The sequence below is a fragment of the Oryzias latipes genome, chromosome 9 (genome assembly GCF_002234675.1).
Source record: "Oryzias latipes chromosome 9, ASM223467v1".
Lineage (NCBI taxonomy): Eukaryota > Metazoa > Chordata > Actinopteri > Beloniformes > Adrianichthyidae > Oryzias > Oryzias latipes.
In genome coordinates, this window is record NC_019867.2 from 23,118,231 (window position 1) to 23,141,203 (window position 22,973).

The 22,973-nt window shown below is 38.0% G+C and overlaps 1 protein-coding gene across 2 annotated transcripts; it reads left to right on the forward strand.

Annotated features, from left to right (window-relative positions):
• The first annotated feature begins 4,450 nt into the window (after positions 1 to 4,450).
• chfr (checkpoint with forkhead and ring finger domains) lies at positions 4,451 to 22,078 on the forward strand. Of its 2 annotated transcripts, XM_020706168.1 has the most exons (18): positions 4,451 to 4,569; positions 5,010 to 5,133; positions 5,746 to 5,845; positions 6,368 to 6,477; positions 9,928 to 9,987; positions 10,064 to 10,261; positions 11,808 to 11,891; positions 12,022 to 12,190; positions 12,303 to 12,457; positions 12,550 to 12,712; positions 14,658 to 14,857; positions 15,773 to 15,889; positions 16,110 to 16,193; positions 17,174 to 17,244; positions 18,372 to 18,459; positions 18,546 to 18,650; positions 18,751 to 18,823; positions 19,908 to 22,078. In XM_020706168.1, exons 2-18 carry the CDS (start codon positions 5,028 to 5,030, stop codon positions 19,948 to 19,950), a joined length of 1,926 nt encoding a protein of 641 aa, XP_020561827.1. In that variant the 5' UTR covers positions 4,451 to 4,569; positions 5,010 to 5,027; the 3' UTR covers positions 19,951 to 22,078. The 2 variants fall into 2 exon arrangements, with proteins under 2 accessions (XP_020561827.1, XP_020561828.1); XM_020706169.1 differs by lacking the exons at positions 4,451 to 4,569; positions 5,746 to 5,845 and having other exon boundaries at positions 5,012 to 5,133.
• The last annotated feature ends 895 nt before the right edge of the window (positions 22,079 to 22,973 follow it).

Genomic DNA, 22,973 nt, shown 5'->3' on the forward strand with positions numbered 1-22,973 from the left:
TGGGTTTAAAAAGATCCCGATTTTACAAAATTTGACATTTCAGTCAATTCTTTAACGTAGTGGGCTTTACAGGATGAATGCATAAAGACTGCATTGTGTTGTCTCTTTGTGTAAAGTAAGGGTAAATATTATAATCTTCCTTTCAAGGACTGAGTGTTAAATGTAGCAAATATTTACGTGTTGTATTTTTGTTGCATCACTTTATGAGATTGATGAACAAAACAAAATACTGATGCCTTTTCTCAATATTGGAAAAGGATACGAGTGGAGCAGATACAAATGATAACATGTGATTAATGTTGTAGAACGGCTTCATTTTCCTCCCATTTCCCCGATAACAGTCTGCCTTGGACTAAAGCATCGCTCCCCACCGTACTGCCTACTTAATGACAAAACTGTTTTCATCTGAGAGACATTATGTTTGGTTAAATTCACATTTGCACAATTATTTAGTTGCATGGGTGTCTGCCCTGAGGCCAGGAGCAGAAAGATGAGGTTTGCTTGATATCAGCCATGTAGCATTTTTTTGTTTGTTTGTTGAAGCTAGGAAATCTCGCAGTTTCAAAGGAAAAGAAACTGAATTAATGATGAGATCTTAAGATGTGGTGACCTTGTTTTTTTCAATTTACAAAAGAAATAGTGAATTTTCTGCAAATCCTTTTTTTTTTCAGAAAAAACAAGTAAAAAAACTAAGAATTTACAAGAAAAAATAAATGAATTAAGATGTATGCTGTGCAAAGAGGCACTTGAAACAATCCAGCTCATAATTCCAATGTGTAAGATGCTCGCCGGGAAAGCAAACATGGAGAGCCAAAACCAAGTGGCTGGAAAAAAATATACAAGAACATGTCTGAGGAATATGAACTGGAAATCCCAAAGTCAAAATGGGAAACACCTCCAAAAGTGGTAGAGAATGAGAATGAGAGTGGCTGCAGCAGATCCCCGGAAAAAAAACTCAGACATGTCAGTCCAGAAAGGGCGTATAGAAACAGCAAAGATACTTTAAGACCCTCAAGCTCCCAAGCCTATTGTAGACCCAAGCTTGAAAGAGAACCTACCTGCGGAGGTTGAGAAGAGTATTATTTATTAACCCTCCTCAGGCAAGCGCTGCAAAACTGCAACACCTAAGAAGGAATATAGTACGGTAATACCTGAATTTATATTATGTACTGCTGTGGGGAAAAAATTACCCCGAACCGGTTTGCTAAAATTTTCAAAAACAGTGTTCAATTGTGGATTGTATAGTGTTTCTCTTGTCTTTAAAAGAATTAAAATGATCTAAGCGTAACTTTATCCCTATTTAAGATGCCCTTAATAGGATTTTTTTTTAATGATTTAAAGCCGCTTCTTCATAAATGAAAAAAGTGCATTGTAACCTGACCTACAACCTTGTCAACAGGTCCCCTGGTCTTTTTTCACCTGGTTTGTTGAACAAAATATTAACAAAAATAGAGCTTTTAAGACCCACTCAGATGAAAATTGTGTTGTTCTTGTGGCATTTTTCTGATGATGGAGGACAAAGAAAAGTAAGCTTAAAATTATTTTTCTGTTTCTTTAGTCAAATCATTGTGAATCAGAATCATTCATCTTCTTCTTTCATTTATTCCCTTTCGGGATCACTGGGCTGCCGGAGCCTATCCCGGCCACTTGTGGGCGAAGGCAGGGGACACCCTAGACAGGTCGCCGGTCTGTCGTAGGGTAGAGTGTCCACAATCACACACCCATGCACTCTCACATTCACATCTAGGGACAATTTGGATTAACCAATTAACCTATGAAGCCTGTTTTTGGACGGTGGGAGGAAGCCGGAGTCCCCGGAGAGAACCCACGCATGCACAGGGAGAACATGCAAACTCCACACAGAAAGGTCCCCTATTGATGTTCTGGTTCAGGTCCCCCAGCCAACTTGAATCAGGAACACAACAAAAAATATTTCTGTTGTACCAGTAATGTTAGGTTGATGGTGTGAGGGCCTTTAAGCTAGTGGGAGAGAGCATAAACAGAGAGCTCTCAGTAATGGCGAGGGGAAGGAGGATGAGGTTGCGCCACGTCAAAAGTCCCGCCCACAGCCCAGAGACAAATTTCTAGTGAACTACTGCTGCTATGCAGAAACTATGTCCTAGAAAATGACAGTTTTTTTTAATTTTGCTAAAAGCAGCATAAACCCAATTCAAAGACCACTGGGAACACTTTGAAAGCAGCACAAAAGATGATCAAAGTTGTGCTTTAAAATACTACCTGTTGTGGGTGATAAAAGTGATGACTGCATCAGATACCTCCTTTATTGTGACTCTCATTATTCCAAAACTAAACTGTGGTGGGAGTACAGCACATTCCAGCACCTGAGGCTTTTGCAGTAAATCCCATGAAACAGATGTGGTAAGAGGAAGATGCCGTTATTTGCATGATGGATAAGGGGGCCTGCTTTATCAGAGAACAGCTGAAACTCAAGAAAAGTCACGTACCTCTTGGGACACCCACTGGCTAGATGACAAATAACAGCATTTCTTAGAGACTTAGTTTAAATGTGAAAATTTCAGGGGCTTTAATGTTTCAAATACTTGGAAATGTGATGTCAATCAGACTTTCTTTTTGGTCTGGGCTGTGTGAATCAACATAACTAGTGAAGTGTGGAAGTTTGTCACGCATTATGTCATTCCAACAGCAAAACTAGAATCTGTAGCTCATTGTTCCTTTTAAAGCACTTCTGTGAAAATTGTGTTTTCATTGTAGTGAAAACACAATGTAAACACAATTCTGTAGTGCATTCTGTTGTCCCTGTTGTGCATCGTTATTCCACTAGAGGCAGTAGATAGACTTTTTCCTACTCAATTTCAGAATTGTTGCTTCAATTAAATCTCAAAAAGGCTTTTGACGGGAAAGGTTAAGCCTACTTTTTTTTTTACTTTAAGGTGAGAATAACTCATCTAAATTTATTGAAAATTATTCTTTATAAAACAGTTACACCATGTTAAAAGTGTGTGGATCAAATTTGAGACAGTGGGTAAAGGTGTTGTTTTCCTAAACACATTTCAATTTATAAATATTTTGAAATGCAAATTTGCATCTTAAATTAACGATGTTGTGGGCAAAGACCTACAACATCGGTTACCATCTATACCCCATCAAAAATTGACATTGCATTTTTTTGTGAATTTGATTGAAGGGTTAAAAAAAACTCTTTATATCTTGGTCTGGGCCTGTTTTGCTTTATCTGCATCTTGAAATTGTGTAGAAATCAATAGTATTTCAAGACATTTGAGGCATTCTGAAAGAAACATGCTGCTAGTATCAGAATGCTTGTTCTCAGTTCTCAAACAGCTAAAAACACCAAGAATGACTGAGAGCAGTAAATTGGACCACTCAGTAAATTGGAGCACTCATACTAAACTGTCTAATTTTTTATTGAACATCTGTGGAAGGATCAGAAGCAGGTCTGCACCTTTCATCTTTGAGACAATTTGGTTTGCTCGTAGAGAGTGAACAAAAATGCCTTTTGACAGAATCAGAAGAGCAAGGAAAAGTGTAAAAACAAAGTGTTGCAATGATGGTGACATCAAATGTTGTACAAGCACCATCAATCTCTATATTTGTGAATTGTGATTCTACACAATGTTTATGCTTAATAAAGGCTATCAGTGAACAATGTAAAGTTAAGCACTAATTCCAAGCCCTTCTGTACACCTGTATTCAGTCTGGTCTATCTAGAGTTGGGGTCTGCAACCTGAGACCCTGAAACCAGACGCTGCTCTTTTGTCCTTCATTAGCTCTTAGGGTTTGGAGAAAAATACAAACTTTGAAGAAATATTTAGCCAATAAAGTTAATCCCATATTTTCCACACAACAGTGTCTAGTTATTGTTCAGAGGCAAAATTCTTAAAGTAGGCCTGTATAATTGTGTTTATATAGATAAACAAAAATTGGATTCTACATCAATGATGACATATTCATTTTTGATGGTTTTGATTTGATTTGATTTTTAATTTGAAATGGTTTATTACAAGCAATCAAATAGGAATAATACACAAAAACAATACAATCATCAGTTATACATTCATACAATAACTAATCAAACTTAGAATAATTGAATAATAATTTTTGATAGTAAAATTAGAAAAAGAAGGTAGGTGCACCGAACTCATAATAAAAGAAAATGTCATGTTTGACTTGTATTTTTGATTCAAGTAAATCTGTTGCAGCAGGAGGATCTTATTTGACACAAGGTGTATTTTCTCTTCTAAACACAGGGTGAGCTCTCTTTTAAAACTTAAATAAATATATTTTTGTAATTTGTTTATACCGTATTCAATGCGTGTTTTAAACATTTTTAGAAATTGAGTACATTCACATACGATTTATTTCTTTGTAAAAGAAAAGTTTCCAGTTAACCAGCTTTTCTATTTCTCGCAGACCTGCCTGCTCCCTGCTTCTCTGTAGCCCCACCCCCGTCAGATGATGACGTCATTGACTGTCGGCAGGAAGTGTTTTTGTCCCCATAGCAAATTTGAACATGAGGCAAATAAGCCGTTTTTTACTGAACTACGGGGACAACACACGCTGGATTTAAAGGTACGACACGCAGTTAGACGTAAATGAAGCGTAAAGTTGTAGAAATGTTCATAAAATTAGTTTTTTACGCTTCTTTCTTTCCTAGATTATCATGCTAATGCTAGCATCTGTTAGCATTGACCGAAAGTGATTTTTAGTTTGGGGTTGGATGGTTTCTTGCGTATTGAATTTATAATCCAGAAGTATTCTCTTCTTTTCCGGTTTTTCACATCGTTTAGTAAGTTAAGTAGAGCTCTTCATTCAAGTTCTTGTTTAAATCGACTGCTGCATAAAGAGGCGCTGATCTTTTCTAATAAACTTTGAAGAAATGGGAGTGTAATTAGCATTGTGTCAAGTTTTAAAAATAGTTTTTACGAAAGTAGACTGTAAAAATACTTGAAAGTGGCTGTCCTACTTATAGGTAATCGCTTTGTACTTTCATTTCATTGCTTGTTTCTCAGGTGGGGGATTGACCAGACATGGACAGCCCCAAAGGGGGAAGACCGTGGGGAAAGCTTGTCAAAGTGGACTCAAGTGAAACCGTTCTTCTTTTCAGCAGAGAATGCACAGTTGGCAGGAAAAAGGGTAGATCATTGTCTTAAATTTTTTTAGTAAAAACTCAAAAATGAATAAGGGGGGAAAAACGTCAGATTCCCTTTTATAATAATGGTTTATAGAAGCATTGTGAGCCAAAGACGGTCCCGTCAGACAGCAGCAGACGTTGCTGTCAGTGTCTGGAACCTTTACAACCCCCCATGAAAACACAAAGCCTTCTTTAGTGCACCAAACTTAGACAGCCTCTTGAGCCCAGAACAAAAGAGGTCCATTGACACCATGTGTGTAGAATATTAAGTAGATTTTTTTGTATAGGTTTTTCCTGGAGAAAGGGTTATGTCTTTTTTTGTTGCTGAAAGCATTTGGGGCTCTGTGCTCTTCCAACGCAAAGCCAGTCGGCTCAGTTGGTTAGAGATCATCTAGGTAATCACTTATTTGAAGTCCTCATAGCAACTTCATTTGGTACAGCTTTTTTCCACTTAATATTTGTTTTATGTCATATATTTTTTTTTAATTGGATTGCTTTGACTTTAAAGGCTAAGGAAATCAATTGCATCTTCTCTGCACCACTTCCTTCTGAAAGGTCTTTTCTGTGTTTCTATAAACTGCATTCCTTCTTTTTTGTTGTTCTTTTCTTGCCAGGATGTTATCTGTCATTTCCAGCCAATAAACTTGTCTCAGGGGAACACTGCAAGATAGTGAAAGATCAAATCTCAGGGCTTGTATGGATTGAAGACACAAGGTAAAGTTTCGTCTGAAGTCTTCTCACTCAAAACTAAAGGCTTCGTGAAACATCCCATGTACCAGGAGCTTATTTTATTAGTGCTTTTGGGAAATTTGTTATGAGCAACTAATGAAAAGTTATGGAATAAAAACCATAAGTCAATGATAAAAATTAAAATATACTCTTTCATTGGACATTTTTACCTTTATTTTGTATTGGACATCTCAATTAGGGCTGCACAATGGTTCAGTGGTTGGTGCTCTTGCCTCAATGGGGGACCTTTCTGTGAGGAATTTGCATGTTCTCCCCGTTCATGCATTTTCAATGGGGACTCCGGCGCTCTTCCCTCCATCCAAAAACATGCTTCATAGGTTAATTGTCCCTAGATGTATGCGGGTGTGTTTTGTTGTGGCCCTGCATCAGACTGGCGACCTGTTCAAAGTGTGCTCTGCCTTTGCCCGGCCGGATAGGCTCTAGCAGCCCTGTGACGTGAAGGAACAAATGAATGAACCGCTCAACTAAACCTTTTTGTGTCTGCAGCACAAACGGAACAGTGATCAACATGTCCAAACTGATCAAGGGACAAACTCACCTGCTGCAAAATGGAGACGTCATCTACTTTGTGTACAGGAAGAGTGAACCACAACAAAGTAAGCTGAGCCTTTAAAAACTTTTTTCACTCATCTTTTGATCAATTTTTAAAAGCGTTCCGTTTTTCGCCAAAATCTGAAAACCCGTGTTGTTTTCTAAGACGTAGTTTCTGCAGAGCAGTAGTAGTTCATTAAAAATTGATCTCTGAGTTGTGGGCAGGCCCCTTGGCGTAGAGCCCCCCCCCATTGTGTCAACTGGGTGATTTAGCCTGACTGGAGTTGTTCCTCCAGTTAACACAGATGTAAGCACACTATTGTGGAAAGATGGCTATTTAGTATTTTAAGGTCCTATACCATGTGAAATCAACCTTTTACGCTTTTCAGTGTATTAAAATGGTCACTGTAGCCATGAGGGGGGCATGATCCCCAATCCGGTTGCACTAAAGCTGGATAGGGGGCAGGAGGATATGTTATGGTATGAAATACCATGGAGATTTATTCTGTGGAGCTAGCCTGCTCCAGACCAGGCTAAATTCCAGGATCTATTTAATCTCATCCCTAATGTCAGTCAGCAGTCGCCACAAATGGAAACCAATAGTTATTTCACTGCTCACTATACATTGTTATCACATATAACTAGACCCACGGTCATTATTTAAACGTTTGTGATCATTAATTTCAATCATTTTGGATAAATGAGTTTTAGATGATGTTGCTATCATTAGATAATTTACAGTGTCCCATAGACTATAAGGCTATATATAAAATGATAGAATATTAGGGCCACAGAGGGAAAAAAAAGACAAGTCATAATATTGTAACCAGTTGTTTTAAAGGAGGACAGTTGTTAAAATGACAGATGTGGGGTATTTCGTGAAATTGTACTTCAGTATGGTTTCATAAACGAAGACATGCTGATGTGCCAGAATATGAAGTATCACATTGTCATAACTATCAGAACTGTAAAAAGAATATGTTGCTTTTCTGCAGAAAGAACCAGCCTCATAAATTTATGACTTTATCCTTTTTCCTCAGTGGGGCCCTAGTACTCTGTCATATAAAATAATACACATTCCATATGAATATAAAAACACAATGTGTAACATTATGTTCCTTTATTGAATAAGGATAAAACAAAGCAGGTAAACTACACTCAAAAAACGTTCACTTTGAATGAACATAAAAAAATTATGGAAATGATTTCCACATGGTTAGATAGCGTTACTTGAACAAAAATGACTCATATTGGTCCTACTTAATGTACTTAGGTTCAAACTAATAAGTGTAAGTTGATTCAATTTAAATACTGCAGTTGGACCCAACTTTAAATTAATATAGTTGCTCACTCTCAAAAAATAAAAGTTGATCCAACTTAGTTGAATCACTTTAATTGGTCACACCTCATTAAATTAATTTTATTTAACTTAAATTTCTGACTACCCAACACAAGTTATGTTGATATATCTTGATTTTTTGCTTTAATGTTATTTATACATCTGACATTGATAATGTTTTCGAAAGATACAGCCAATAACTTTCACATCAAAGACATGAATTACACAGCAGAGTCCCACATCAAAAGACAAGAGTTCCAATACCGCGATTTCTTCCTTAAGCACAGTAACTTTAATACTGCACCGCACAAGGGGGTTGGTCATCATCCTCTCCCACACTCTAACTCATGGTGCAGAAAAAAAAGAACCATAACAGTTTAAATCACTAGTTAAAACAGAGTAAAACAGCTAGACAATAAAACCCATGGACAAAAACTCACACTTAGACCCCAATCTGCCCAGATAGACAAAGAAAATGGAATCCCACAATTCCTTGCGATTACTAATGTATCCAATTTAACGGTATCATGTTGGATCAACATGATTGAAATTAGTAACTTTTAAATGGATTATTTTTATGTACGATCGACATGATTCATTCACGTAAGATTTACAAACATAACATTTTCTGGTTGAAATGACAAGTTACATTTTCATAAAATTAATTGGCTGGTAATTTAATTTAAAAAATTATTGAGTGTGCTTTATCACTGTGGTGGTGTTGCCTTTCTTCTTAATTATATCTTTTACCTCCTCGTATGCCTCCATGAGGATTTGTGCTTCCGACGGGGAAAGGTACGCGGCTTTAGTTGCCATGGTGAATCAGTTTATCTGTGATCTGTGGAGGGGTCTGTTTGAGTGAGCCGTGAGCGCGCACCTATCCAGGATTGGTTACACCTGGCTTGATGAATCCGTGTCTGCTCATCCTGGCTTGGTCTTTGTGCAACCGATTAAGCCTGGACGGACATGTTTTGGATTCATTGAGCTCAGCTCAGTCATTTATCCCGGATGTCTTAATTCTACTTTTGTGCAACAGGCCCCATTAGAGTATATAATAATTGTTATTAAACAAACCTCCTAAGGTTTGTTTAAGGGCCGACCAGCTCTCTCATGGTCGGCCCCTTTGATGCAGGCCAAAACCTGACTCCGCCAACTCCTTGCGGACGTCGCAGCGTTGTTGTGACATGGTGGCCATCCACCAACCAGTCAGTACTCATTCCATCTGGACCATCCAGGGTTGAAAGGCACTCAACGGGGAACAGGACTGTTTGAAAATGAGTCATGTGTGTCTGGGCCCACTGCAGCTTCTGCTTGTGTTTAGGTCCTTTAACAGCATCCTCCTCTCTATGAATGAATGAAAGCCGACCAGGCCCTGATGCAGCAAAGAACAACTATATCAGGATGCTTCCTTCGCCATACTTTACGACACATGTAATAATGTGCAGTTTTTTTGTTTTTTTTTTAAGTCCACCAAAAAGTTCTCAAAGCTTTTTAGTTGTTAGTGGTTTGTTTCATGTGGTCTGTCCAACCACACTCTGACTTCTTAGTTTTTTACGTCCTGTAGACTCTAGAACACAGATGCTCGCCAGTTCTGGGGTTGCTGTTTATCCATGAGTCTTTATTGTCCTTTTATGAGCAGTTGTACTGGGTACCTGCTGCTTGGTTTCTTAGCCACAGTCACAATGCATTTCCTTTTCCAACATGTTTGAAGTAACTTTTTAACTTTCTCCAGCTCATTGGGAATTCATATTTTGGAACTGTGGATGATCTGGATTTTCTCCGTGGTAAACCAAAGTTCACAGTTTTATCTTAGTGTGTTACTTTTGAGTTTTAGTGTTCCATCAGTTAAAAGTTGACCTCACCATCACTTCACATTTTGTTCTCCCAACTACATTCCAGATATGTTCAGATCTGACACCAGTTTTCTTCTTTGAGGTCATTAACTTTGGGGTTCACCTCGTCCTTCCAATAGATTTATTATTTTAATGGTGGTTCTCAATTAAGATTAAGTTTCTTATTTTCTATGGTTTTGCACAAAATGTTCATATATTCTTATGACTTGTCCTAGATAATAATCTAATTACATTTTATGATGAAGAAAGGCAAAAAACTATGACATGGTATATGAATGTGTGAAAAGTTGTACAAAAACTCTTTTATTTTATTTTAAATATAGATATTGCTTATGTTTACCACACTATCAAGATGGAGCAGGGCGAGTCACTACACAGCTATGGTAAGATCTCACTGACTCTTCACAAAAAGGTTTTCCAACATTTTTATTTACACTCCATACTGTTTTCAAACTTCAGGCATGGAGAGTTCAGCCCAGAGTTACTCAGCTGTTCCAGAGTCGGAGATGATTCTCTCTGTGGAGCCACTCATCCTCACAAAGACTCCCAGAGACTTGGCCCAAGATGAGCCAAAGCCTTCAACTTCTGCTTCCCATTTCTGCATTGAGAATCCCTCTTCTTCTGGCACCACAGTGATCACAACGTCTTCATCCTCTGGTAACCAATGCGCTTTTTAAGACTGATGTTCCACCAGGCAGGAAAAAAAACTCTCTTTCCATAACACAAAAGATATTTTTTAATCACATCAACATGTTATGGCTGTAACAAGTTTTGCTTATGTGACCATAGACTTTACTTTAATTTCAAAAGTAAACTCCTAAACTGCCTCCCATTGAGTTAGCTGAGTCATGAGCGTTAGGCCTTCCAGCTGGCCTTGGTGTCAGACTTCATCTGATTGGCCTTTGCAGTTTTCTGTCTCTGCTGCTTGCAGCACACCGTCAACTCTGAAGGTTTCATAGAACAACACAAGCTAGCTGGAATCTGAGTGGATTAAGAAAATGTACAGCTATGTCAGCAAAAACCAAGTGGTCATCATATAAGGACTATGAAGACTACTGTATGTATAAAGTCATGTTAACTGCATATTTAAAATAAACAAAACAATCATATTTTCTTAAATCATTAAATTTAGGTCAGCACAGAGGGATTTGCAGCCTCTAATGGCCCAATGCTCATATGTAGGTAATGAAAATGCTGGAGTGCTTTGACTGTATCTTTGTTAAAACAATCCACTTGAGGGACTGACAGACGAGCGCATGTGGAAGCATCCTGCCATCTAATGTGTAAAATGACCTGCTATGGATTCAGTTTTTTGGTTTCCTATGTTGGTTTCTGTAGGTCAAGCAGCAGACCACAAAAGGCAGAGAAATTCTCTCAAATGTCAGGTTTAGTTTGGGCTAACTAACAGAAGCGATCAACTTCGTCCCATCATGTTACGCTTCCTGTTCACTTTAAGAACTGTGCAATGTTTTTAGTGTAAAGAACTATATGTAAACTTTACAAAAGTACATTTTTATGATTGCATTAAATATGTAAATGTCTAAAGGCATTATATTAGATTAGTTTAGTGCAGGGTAACTTTTTGTTTGGTTTTGTTTAGCAAAATTAGCACACACAAGTCTTGATAAGAATCTGCTTAAAGGGTTAGGTTTGTGTTCAGAAACAACTTGTAGTGTTTATTTTGGCCACCACTTACTTCTGCACTGCAAAAACAGGCCCGCTAGAAATGTGTCAACAATGCTTAACATTTGAAACCTTTTCTAAAAAAAAATATTAAAATAACTCTGCCAATGGGGTAAAAATGGTCTTACAGAGAATTCCTTTTTTTTAAAATAAAACTCTAGTCATTTACAAAATGTTTTCTTAAACTAAGATTATTTTGCCATTGAAACACTTCTGTGACAAGATTATTGTTCGTGCATGACAAAAAAAGACAATTCTTGTTAAAACAATTGTCTTTTTATTTTCTTGAGATTCAGTTTTTGCGGCGCGAGGGAGTTTTTTTTTTCTGTTTTGAATCTTTTTTTGGCTGTTCAATCCGACCCCATTTTTTCTTCCCAAACCTAATAAAGCATGGTTTTGTCTTAAGTGAATAAATAGTCTGTGTGGAAGTTCAAATCTGTATATTTGCTACAAATGTTTCTATCTTATTAGGATTATCACATTTTTGATCTGTCTTTGTTGGTTTTTTCAATCCTACTAGGCCCACCTAAACATGCAGCTCCTGCACAAAAACATGATACAGACCATCTGGAACCTAAACTTAAGAGGAGGAAAATGTCTGATGGTTAGTCTTTAGTCTTTTAACTACCTGATTATGGTTTTGCCTTATTTTAATGTCATTAAAACCATTATTTTCTATGCGTAGTTTGGTATCTGCCCAAATCTATTGTTATATGTGGCTGCTGTTTTTTAAGTTTTAGATAAAGAGTGTGCATCAGATTTGCCATTCACTGCCTGTCCTGAAGTGGCTGGATCAGCTGACAAAGACTCATCAAAATCAGCAGTTAAAGAAACCAAGACGGATAAGATGGAAGAATCCTTGACTTGTGTTATATGCCAGGACCTGCTGCATGACTGTATCAGGTAAGATCTGAGGTACCTGTGGTTCAAGCATGGATCTGCGAGGGAACCGATCTTTTTGTCTGCAGGCCCACCTCAGTGCTGCATGTGTGTTTCAATAGTCTGTCTGCTTCAGCTTGCAGCCTTGCATGCACGTCTTTTGCGCCGCCTGTTACTCAGGCTGGATGGAGCGCTCATCTCTCTGCCCGACGTGCCGCTGTCCTGTAGAGAGGATTTGTAAAAACCACTTCCTCAATAACCTGGTGGAGGCATACCTCACACAGCATCCAGGTTTGCACATTTAAAGACCAGCCTAGTTGCATTTTATTACATTTTTGTTCATTTATTTCAGATGAAAAGTGTGGCTTTTCCTTTTTTGGCAGAAAAGTGTCGCAGTGAGGAGGACCTGAAGAGCATGGACAGCAGAAACAAGATAACTCAAGACATGTTGCAGCCAAAAGTGGAGCGTCTGTTTTCTGATGAAGAGGGCAGCTCCGACTACCTCTTTGAATCATCTGATAATGACAGCGACTCCTCAGACACTAGGTAAGAGAACTGCCTGTGCTTGCATCTCAGCTAACCTTATTTGCCCTTCTCTATCTTTCTCAAGCATTTTAAGATGATCAGAGACCAGACACAGTTTATGAATCCCTATAGGAAAACTCGAATTTGAATGTTTTTCTATGGGTTCTAAAAACCATGTGATTTTAAAAGACCCACTCCGATGGAAATTGTGTTCTTAACATATTCTTGTGCCATTTTTCTAATGATGGAGGGACATGTATGAAGAAAATTAGGTTCAAAATTGTATTTAAATTGTTGTCTATCAGAAACAGATGAAAAGATTCTGGGGCAAAAAAGTATTTAGTCAGCCACCATTTTTGCAAATTCTCTCATTTAGAAAGATGGGAAAGGCGTGCAATTTTCATCACAGGTATACCTCAACTATGATTGACAAAATAAGAAAAAAGCAAGATTTTTGGCTCTCACAGACATTTAACTTCTTCTGTAAGAGGATCCTATGCTCTCCACTTGTTACCTGCATTAATGGCACCTGTATGAACTGGTTATCTATAGAAAAGACACCTGTCCCCAACTTCAAACTGTCCAAACTCCACAATGGCCAAAACTAAAGACCTGTGTAAGGACACCAGAAGCAACATTGTTGACCTGCACCAGGTTGGGGAAGACTGAATCTGCAATAGATAAACCGATTGGTGTGACGAAATCAACTGTGGAAGCGATTATTAGGAAATGGAGGACATGCAAGACCATTGATAATCTCCCTCTATCTGGGGCTTTCCGCAAGATCTCACCCCGTGGGGTCAAAATGATCACAAGAACGGTGAGCAAAAATGCCAGAACCACACGAAGGGGCCTAATGAATAACCTGCAGAGAGCCGGGACCAAAGTAACAAGGGCTACCATCAGTAACACACTATGCCACCAGGGACTCAAATCCTGGAGTGCTAGACGTGTCCCCCTGCTAAAACCAGTACATGTGAAGGCCCGACTAAAGTTTACTAGAGAGCATTTGGAAGATCCAGAAGAGGATTGGGAAAATGTCCTATGGTCAGATTTAACCAAAATACAACTGTTTTGTAGGAAGTTTTCTCGTTGTGTTTGAAGGAGATAGAAAGCTGAGTTACATCCAAAAAACATCATGAAAACACACATCTGTGTTGCTTAGCGACAGCCCCAAATCATGACTGCTCTAGAGGAGATCTGCATGGAGGAATGGGCCAAAATACCAGCAACAGTTTATAAAAACCTTTCAACTTTTGTTATTGACCAAAAACTTATTTTCCACCATAATTTACGAATAAATTCTTTCAAAAATGCGACTATGTGATTTTTGTTTTTCCCCAAAATTTTCTTTTCTCATTTTGGGTCCCATTGTTGAGGTATACCCATGATGAAAATGACAGGCTTCTCTCGTCTTTTTAAGTATAGGAGAACCCACACAGTTGGTGGCTGACTAAATACTTTTTTGCCCCACTGTAGTTTATTAGTTTTCAGCTTTGCAGAAAAAGAAAAGCAAGAGCTGGATTACATTAAATGCTGCTCACTGATTTGAGTAGGATTTAGGAAAGGCTGAATTGTTGCATAATGTAGAGCTGCTTCCTTTACAAACGTCTAGACAGAGATTTAACAGGTTTTGAGCTGCTTTCATTTTCTGTTTCACCTACAATGTGTGAAATATTAATCTTTCTTTTTTAATAAAACTGGTAGAAGAACTGTTAATATCATAATAATGGTGGTTATTCTTTTTAACAATATTATAAGTAACCTAACTATTTGAAGTAGTAAAAGATGACATTTGTAACTCATGACTAAGACGAATGCAGCTGTTGTTTGTCAATAATTTATACAAAAATGTATTTTCTGTTCTAAATCACCAAAATTTAGCTTTTTTTTCCCTTTTAAGGTTTATGGTCCATGTTTTTGAAAATAAAACAAAATGTGACCTAATGTGGATCTCTGTCCCCAGTCAGCCTTTAGTGATGTGCAGACAGTGTCCCGGCTACAGGAGCTACATGAGCCAAGTGCTGCTCACCACAAGTTCAAACTGCTGGTTTGCTGGTCTGCCATCACTACCAGCTGTACTCTCATCAGCCAAGCCAGCAGGTGAAGAGGAAGCAGCAAAGCTGACAGGAGAACAGCCCTCAACATCCTCTGAAGCCACATCAGGTGTTTGCCCATTAATGCTTCACTCATCTTATTGTGTTTCAATAAATGAGCAAAATAAAAAACGTCTAAAGTTCAAGAAGAACAACGACCATCACTTATTTTATAGAATTTCAAAGTTTCAATATACAGTTGTGCTTTTCAGAAGGCTGGAATTTAGTCTAGTGATAGCTGATAGAAAATTAATGGGGGAAAAAAAGTAACTGTGTACATGCAACTTTTTATAGTTGCTGTTATTTTTACAGCTTTCAACATTTGTACAAGTTGTGTAAATCTGTGCCAACAGATGCTTTTCATTTGGCCTTTTGTTAAGAAAATAAAAGGGCAAAACTTGACTTTTTTGTTTTTGTTTTAATTACCGTAACTCTTCAACCGTTTATGCAACTAACTAAACGTCAGTGGATTCCGAAGGGGAGAAAAGCGGCTTTCCACCTTCATGCAAGCCAAAGAGAAAAGCCACTTTTCTCCTGGTCAGAATCAGCTGATTCATGCTGATCTCAGAAACGCTCAAAAAGTTACAGTATATTAAAGAGCGTGTGTTATTTAGGTTTCGCTGGTAACATGTCCAGCGTTAAAGGATTAATTCTGTCTTCAAGTACAGTTTTCAAATTTGATCTTTTCCAGATATGGATGCAGATTGTATGAATGTACAGATGTCCCTCTAGTAAATTGGATGTCGGTAGTTTTGATTAGTGAAACTGACAAAACAAACTTTTAGCTCCCCATCACTTATGAACTGACAAATGTGAAATTTAAAACACCACCATTGATTCAAACTCACTGAAAATGTAGTGATTTTGTTTTATAAGCCGGATTTTCTGACATGCTTTGAATTGGTTGTAAATTGGTGCTTTTTAATTTTTTTTTATCAAACTGGATTTGATTCATTTTGCTCTTTTGCTTTCCTCCTCCAAACAGCTTCCCAGGTGTACTGCTGCCCCCCTCAGGGTCGCCATGTCCTCTGCACCTGCTGCCTCCAGCCGATGCCGGACAGACGGGCAGAGCTCAGCAGTCTGCCGGGCTTTGCTCAACAGTGTGAGTGGGCTGATTAACTGGAAGCTCTTTTGCACAAATTTAACATCTGTGTCCATAAAATGTGTGTATGCAAATATTCACACAAACTTGAATGTAACTAGACACGGACAACTGAATCTGTGTACGGATATTTGAATGCTCTCGTGTTAATCATCAGCATTATCAATAAAGCCTGCCAGGTTTTTCCATCATACACCCTAAGGTTAGGATGTTTGTGCAGGTATGCTGTGCCAGCAGCCTTTCTGTCACATGTACTGGGGTTGCCAGAGGATTGGATGTCAAGGCTGTCTGTCTCGATTCAGTGGTATGCACCAGTTTCTGCAAAAACACCAATAGAATGACCCAAAAAATAACTTGGGCAGAAGGTATAAACATTTTCTACATATCTTAAGATGATTACTAGGGCTGGGTATCGCCAAAAATTTCCTGAATTGATTAGGTTCACCAGACCCTGGATGAATTCAAACATTCTCTTTCGATCCACTCAATTGAATTTGATTCGATTCAATTTTGAATTTATATGTTTTGAAGAAATGTATATTAATCAGATACCGTTCACATACTGTAAAATTTATGAGTGAAATAATTCCCAGTGAGACTATTAAGACCATCCAGTGTTACATGATTTCTCTAAAGGAGAAGCTCCAACAGAATTGTGCAGATCATGTTCTGCCTCTCCAGGAGGCCGTTTCAGTTTAGCCACTTGCGCTAAAAGCATTACACTTTTATTCCATTATTTGAGAAAAAAACTGTGCTTTAAATCACAAATGCTTACTTTAAAAAATAGAGTTTGGAAAATTCGTGTCTGTAAGTATATGAAGTTATTCATTTAGTCAACAATGCATGTTTATATTCAACGAGCGTTAGCATTAGCAGTCCTATGGAAAATTCCTTTCCATGTTAGCATCAAGCTAGCAGACTTTGACTTTTTGACTGTTATGCGTTAGGTCACCAGAAAAGGAAAGATCAATCTCTACCTCAATGATCGATTATTGATTTATTAAACTTTGATTGATTCAGATAGATAAATCGATTTTATCAACCCAGCTCTAATAATTTTTCTAATATAACAATATTATAAGCACACCATTATGCTAATAATCATGTTAGCAAAGACAGATTTCTTTTTTGTACTGATAATAAAAGACCACATAAACATATTGTCGTTTTGCTTTAAAAAAAGCAGCTTAGCAACATTTTTGTAAAGATTATTTTGAAGTTTAAAGGTCTGAAAGAGTTTCTGTCTAAATCTTTGACATTTTTTTGGGATAATGTTTTTGTTAGAGCTCAATCTCAATGACAAATGTCTGGACAGCGTGCTGAACAACAACACCTATGAGTCAGAGGTTCTCAAGGTAAGACGCGCTTTTGTCTTTCTTATCTTTTTTGAATCATCAGTGATTGACTAATTATTTTACTTTGCTTTTTAAAAACAATTATCTTTTTCCTCACTAAATACACAGATTTTTTTCTGTTTGTGCTAGCTGCTAGCCAGAATACTTATTCTGCAATTGTTCAGAAATGTTTACAGTGAACTCAAAAACTGCAAAGGCTCATGGGACTTTTAAAACGTCTTTTTTTAGTTGTTAAAGACCCACTCTGATCATCTTTAGATCTATTTCAACTGTTGGGATGGAGAAACCCCGCCCCCCTTCCCCTCTCCCATGCAGAACTTGGAGCAGGGAGCTTGTGGCTTGCCCTGCCTATTTTTTTTTACATCACAAATACAATTCTTTTCCTGCTGCATTTATTCCCCTGCTTCTGATTCTCAATGATAAAGAAAAGGAAATACTCAGAAATGCTATTTTAAACTTAACTTTCTTCAGATGTCCTCCATCTTTAGAAAATGCTTCAAGAAGATGTTAAAAACACCAAAAACATTTCATTGGACTGGGTCTTTAAGGGGTTTTCCCTGTAGAGACTTGAGACTAATAGGTTTTTCGTTTGTTGGATTATAGTCAAGAAAGCTGAGCCAATATTCATTTATGGGAACAGTGAAAATATTTGCATCAAAATTCAGAATTTTACAAACTCCAACAATTAACTTTGTTTTTTTTCTTATAGATTAAATAAGTACATAAAAAAAGCAAATAAATAGTTCCCAGAAGGGGAGAGACTAACAAGCTCAGCAGCATCTTTTAGTTATTTTTTCTTTAAGTTCAAAGAAGACCTCCCTAAAAGATTTAATAGTAGATAGAGGAAAAAATTCAACATTAATTAAATGACTCATCTTTGTAAAAAAAGTTGAAACAAAAACAAAAGGTGTAGGGAGTTCCTTGGAACAATACATTTTCTTTTCCTTTTGGTTTTCCCTTAAAGTAGGGGTGTCAAACTCATTTTCACTGAGGGCCACATCAGCATAATGACTGTCCAGGGCCTGGACAAGGGCCAGATATAACTTATACATCTAACTAATATGTAATGAAAATGAAAATGTAATGAATGCTTTTTGAATGTTTAGAAAATATACTTGTTTCTGCAGAACCACCTGTCATCCAAGGGGAAGACGTGGAAAGATCTGCTTCAGGAGTCTTTGGAAGGCTTGCAGGAGGGAAGCTTTTCTCTGACAGGCATGTGGAATGCTTGGATGAGGGTTTCTCTCTCAGTGCTGTTTCTTCAACGAGAGCACTAAAATTCAGTCCTTTCTGACCATCAGATAACGTTTCTGGAAACACCATCCTGTGCTTCTGCTGCGGCCTGCGAGCCTTCAAGGAGCTGGCCTACAAGTACAGGCAGAACATCCCAGCGTCTGAGCTGCCAGGTCAGAACACTCCACTCACGTCCCATCAGCTCACACTCTGAATGTTTGTCATCCCCACGCCTTTTACTGCCTTCTGCTAAGAGTTTCTTTATCTTCTCAGCTACTGTAACATCTCGCCCTGACTGTTACTGGGGGCGTAACTGTCGCACACAAGTCAAGGCCCATCATGCCACGTAAGTTTTCAAAAAGTCCTCAAACATAGAAATATTCAGAATTGACTTATTTGTCAATAATCAAATATATTTGTGCTTCTCTTGTTCGTTTATTAGTTTTTGTTTTTAAGTAGTATTTTTGGAACTTTTAGAAGGTATTCTCATTGGCCCACCAAAGATTGGTTTGGATATTTTTCAAACTTACTAATAAATTAATAAAAATGCACCCAGTTAGTGAGTTTAATGCAGAAGTGAATTTTTCTGTCTTAATTTTCTAAAGAATTGATGTGTTTTTTGTATGTGTGTGTGTGTGTGTGTGTGTGTGTGTGTGTGTGGGTGTGTGTGTGTGTGTGTGTCAGTATAGTGGTTACTATTGATGACAGCAGTTTAAAAAAAATCCTAATCAACTAATGAAATCTATCATTTTGGATATTTTTTTTTCAGATTCTATTTCATTGATTGTGTTGATAAAGCCTCACTAGAGTTGTACCAAGAAGTTAGACAGTTGACCAACATTAATGTAGCAACATACGGATGTGGATCTATACTGAAGCTAAACATTCATACAAATATATTTTAAAATCATGGCATATTATACGTTTCTCTGGAATAACGTGAATTAAATAAAAATAATAGATACTATTTTTATCCCACAATGGGGAAATTCTTCTCCACACTCTGACCCATCCCCTGGGGGGGAGCGGTGAGCTGCAGACTAGCCGCGCTCGGGGGGCGACAGCTGGCATCGATCCGGCAACCCTTTTGTTGTTGGACGACCTGCTGTACCGCCTGAGCTAAACTGCTGCTCTTGCATTCTTTGCCATTCAAAATAAAATACTTCTTTTTTTCTTTTTCTTTTTGCTTATCTGGTTTTTGAGAACTGAATAATCTGACTCCATTCAGGTAGTTTATTAAAGATCATTTCAGAGGACACACTTTTACACAGCTTCCCTGTTATTCTTGGCTTGGCCACTAGGAGGAGTATTTTCACAAACTCTGTCTAACATCAGAAGATCCTTGCTGAGTTTTAGGGCATGGCTTTTCCTGCAGCTTTGTCTCTTCATCTGAAAAATTGATACATATTTTTAAATGTTTCTCATTTCAGGAAATTCAACCACATCTGTGAGCAGACGCGTTTCAAGAACTAAAGCAAATTCCTGCATCTGCGTGTCCATTGCTTTTAGGAAATGCGTGACCCAGCCCCCGTTCTGCTGTGAACCGCCTTATGCTATCATCTAATGCACATATCACAATCAGAGTCCATTTACAAACAACTGTTTGAATCAGGGTTGTGTGGAATAAAGCTGTACAGCATAACAGAAAATCCAGGTCCAAGAGGAAACTATACCAACTAATGTTTGGATGAGGTTTTGTTTGCGCTAGTTTATATCAGTCAGGTGATCAACCACTTCCCAAAAAGCCTTTTTAAGGATATGTGTTTGCTTTGGCTGAAGAGACCTGATACACTAAAATAGAATTTATACTTGTGTTAAATATTGTGTTGAATAAAATGAGAGATGCTATAAAGGTTTTCCCCGAGTCAAGGTGTAAACAAAACCTTTACTTATCATCTTATAATAGAGATTTGGTCAGTGTGAGATTTAGTTTGACCCCTTTGAACTGGGGCACAATCATGTTCCCAAGCGAGGGCAAAAAAGCCATGTCAAAGCCCCTCATGCACGTACTGGGGGTAGGTATGTAATCCCGTGTGATGTTAGCGTGGGATTTCATGTCTGTGGGAAGGGGGGGGGCTCTGTTGTATGCTTTGTTCTGGATAATCATCTCCAAGGTGATTTAACGTAGTGGAGAAGGGCCACGTAGTAGGAAGGGCTAATCTGTAATGCGATGCACAGCTATCCCATGAGAACTGAACAGTGGAATATATATATATTACCTCCATTTTCTTTCTTTTGTTCTTACATTTTCCATCTCTCAGGTATTGGAAGCTGCAGATTTGCCGCTCAGAGTTGGATGTCATAAATGGGAGGACCTGAGGTGCACTGACCTCTCTGTCATCACCCGAGTCTCTACCGTCAAAACATGCAAAGTGATGCGGTAAAAAAAGCAATGTCCCCCTTTCTAGTTTTCTTTCTGTTTTTTGCCTCATTTAGTTTGGCCCTCTCCCACAGAATAGTTTAAAAGGCCTTAAATCGATATATTTTTGGTGTTCATTTGATGACTGTTTTGTAGTATATCTGGTACTTAAGAATAGAAATCAGTAAATACAAGCCACCTTGGAGCCTTTGAGTGACTCCTAAAGTTTTTATTTTGTTCATAAAGAAGGATTTTTGCACGTGTTCCATTTCTTTTTCTACTCTGTAAACTTTCTAACTGATCATAACTGTGTATGCGACCTTAAGGACGTATTTTGTGATTTCAAATGTATTTCATTCCAGTGTAATTAATAATTAATAATCACATTGAAACAAGTAGATGTATAGTTCATCATAGCTTGAGAAAATTGTATTTTTTTTCTATCTGAATACCTTTGGGTGGTTTTTGTTGTGATTATGGATGCGTTGGACTGTAGCTCAAATTTTCATTGGAAAAAAAAAATCAAATCAGCACTTTCATGTCAACTACCTGAGCTCCCGATTTAATCTGTGATATGAGCAAAGTGTTTCGGTGACTTTTCGGACAAATTATTATTTTTTTTTATCTTTCCATTCATGCCGTTTCATATCAGCATACCAGCACAGCTCAAGTCATCCCTTCACCCTTCCCTTTGCAACAGAACGACTAAGTTTGAATTATTTCCTGCTGGAGGTCTGTACGCTCTAAGCTAACAATCTCAGTCAGGAAGGCTTTAGAGGATTTTGGACGAGTACTTTTGAGTTTGTCCTTGGAGTGATTTATGGGGGTCGTGTTGCAGACTGGACACTTTTTTTCTTCTAAGTGTCTTAAAAAGTCCAGACTAAGCTGCTCTGGAGTAAATAATCAAAAGGGTTCAGTTCTACCTCAGTGCAGCTCTCTGGATTGCAGGTCAAAACTGATTTATGGACTCAGAATGCTCAACAGTGGTGGGGGCCGTCCATCCATCAATGTTTTCAGAAAACAACCACTCTACCTCCTGAGTCAGGAGCAGCTGCCCATCAATGCAGTAGAAATATCTTTCAAACCGGATCATAGCGAACATCTTTGCAAAAGAGTAACTCTGGGTAGAAGCTAAAATCTAAGATGGTAAATGGGTTCAATTTCCTTCCATATGTTCAACTGCTCATTTCTGCCAGAGTGGAATCCTGTAGATGCAATTAAATGACATTAGTGAAAAAAAACTTCCTTTTTTAGTGTGTGTGTGTGGTTTTTTTTTTTTAACCTCTAACCCAGCAGGAGTCTGCAACCTGAGGCTCTGGAACCACATGGAAATGACTCTGGTTTAGAAGAACAATGCAAACAGTTGGAATAAGTAATAGGTTAGTTGTGTTTTCCCATTCATTTTTTATCTTACGTGAGTTAAAATGATCAGTTTTTGAAGATTAAATCAAAGCTTTACCATTCTTCCAAAATGGATAACTAAGCAAAAGGATGGATCTATTGGCAGAGTGGTTCAGGGGTGGAGCTATCAAGGGGGCAATTTTTGGGTCAGTGTTGGGATTAACCCTTGTGCTATCCTATGACCCCACCCTTACATTGACGTGTTCTTCCTACCATGACAAAGGTGGATAAAGATGGAAAGATTTCATGTAATCCATGGACACCAGAGAGGTTCACAAATCATTGAAGAAAAAAGGTTCAGCGTACTGTCTAGTGGGTCTAGATGACCCAACTCCCAATGTTAAAGTGCCTAGGATAGCACAAGGGTTACTCCACCTTTGTCATAGTAAGGAGAACACGTCAATGTAAGGGTGCAGAAGTGTATTTGTGTTTGGCCAAATGACCATTACGTCTCTTTTTATAAACATTTGATGGGACTTTGCCTGGTTTTGGCCAGAAAGAGACTGAACCAAATGGGTAATTTAGTGTTGACCCTTGTGCTATCTTAGATGACCCCACCCTTACATTGACATGTTCTCCCTACCATGACAATGTTAAAGTGCGTATGATAGCACAAGGAATAATGAGAATTTAACCCTTATGCTAACCTACCTTTGTCGTGGTAGGGAGAACACGTCAATGTAGGGTGGGGTCATGTAAGATAGCACAAGGGTTAAGATTAGTTTTCATCAAAAAG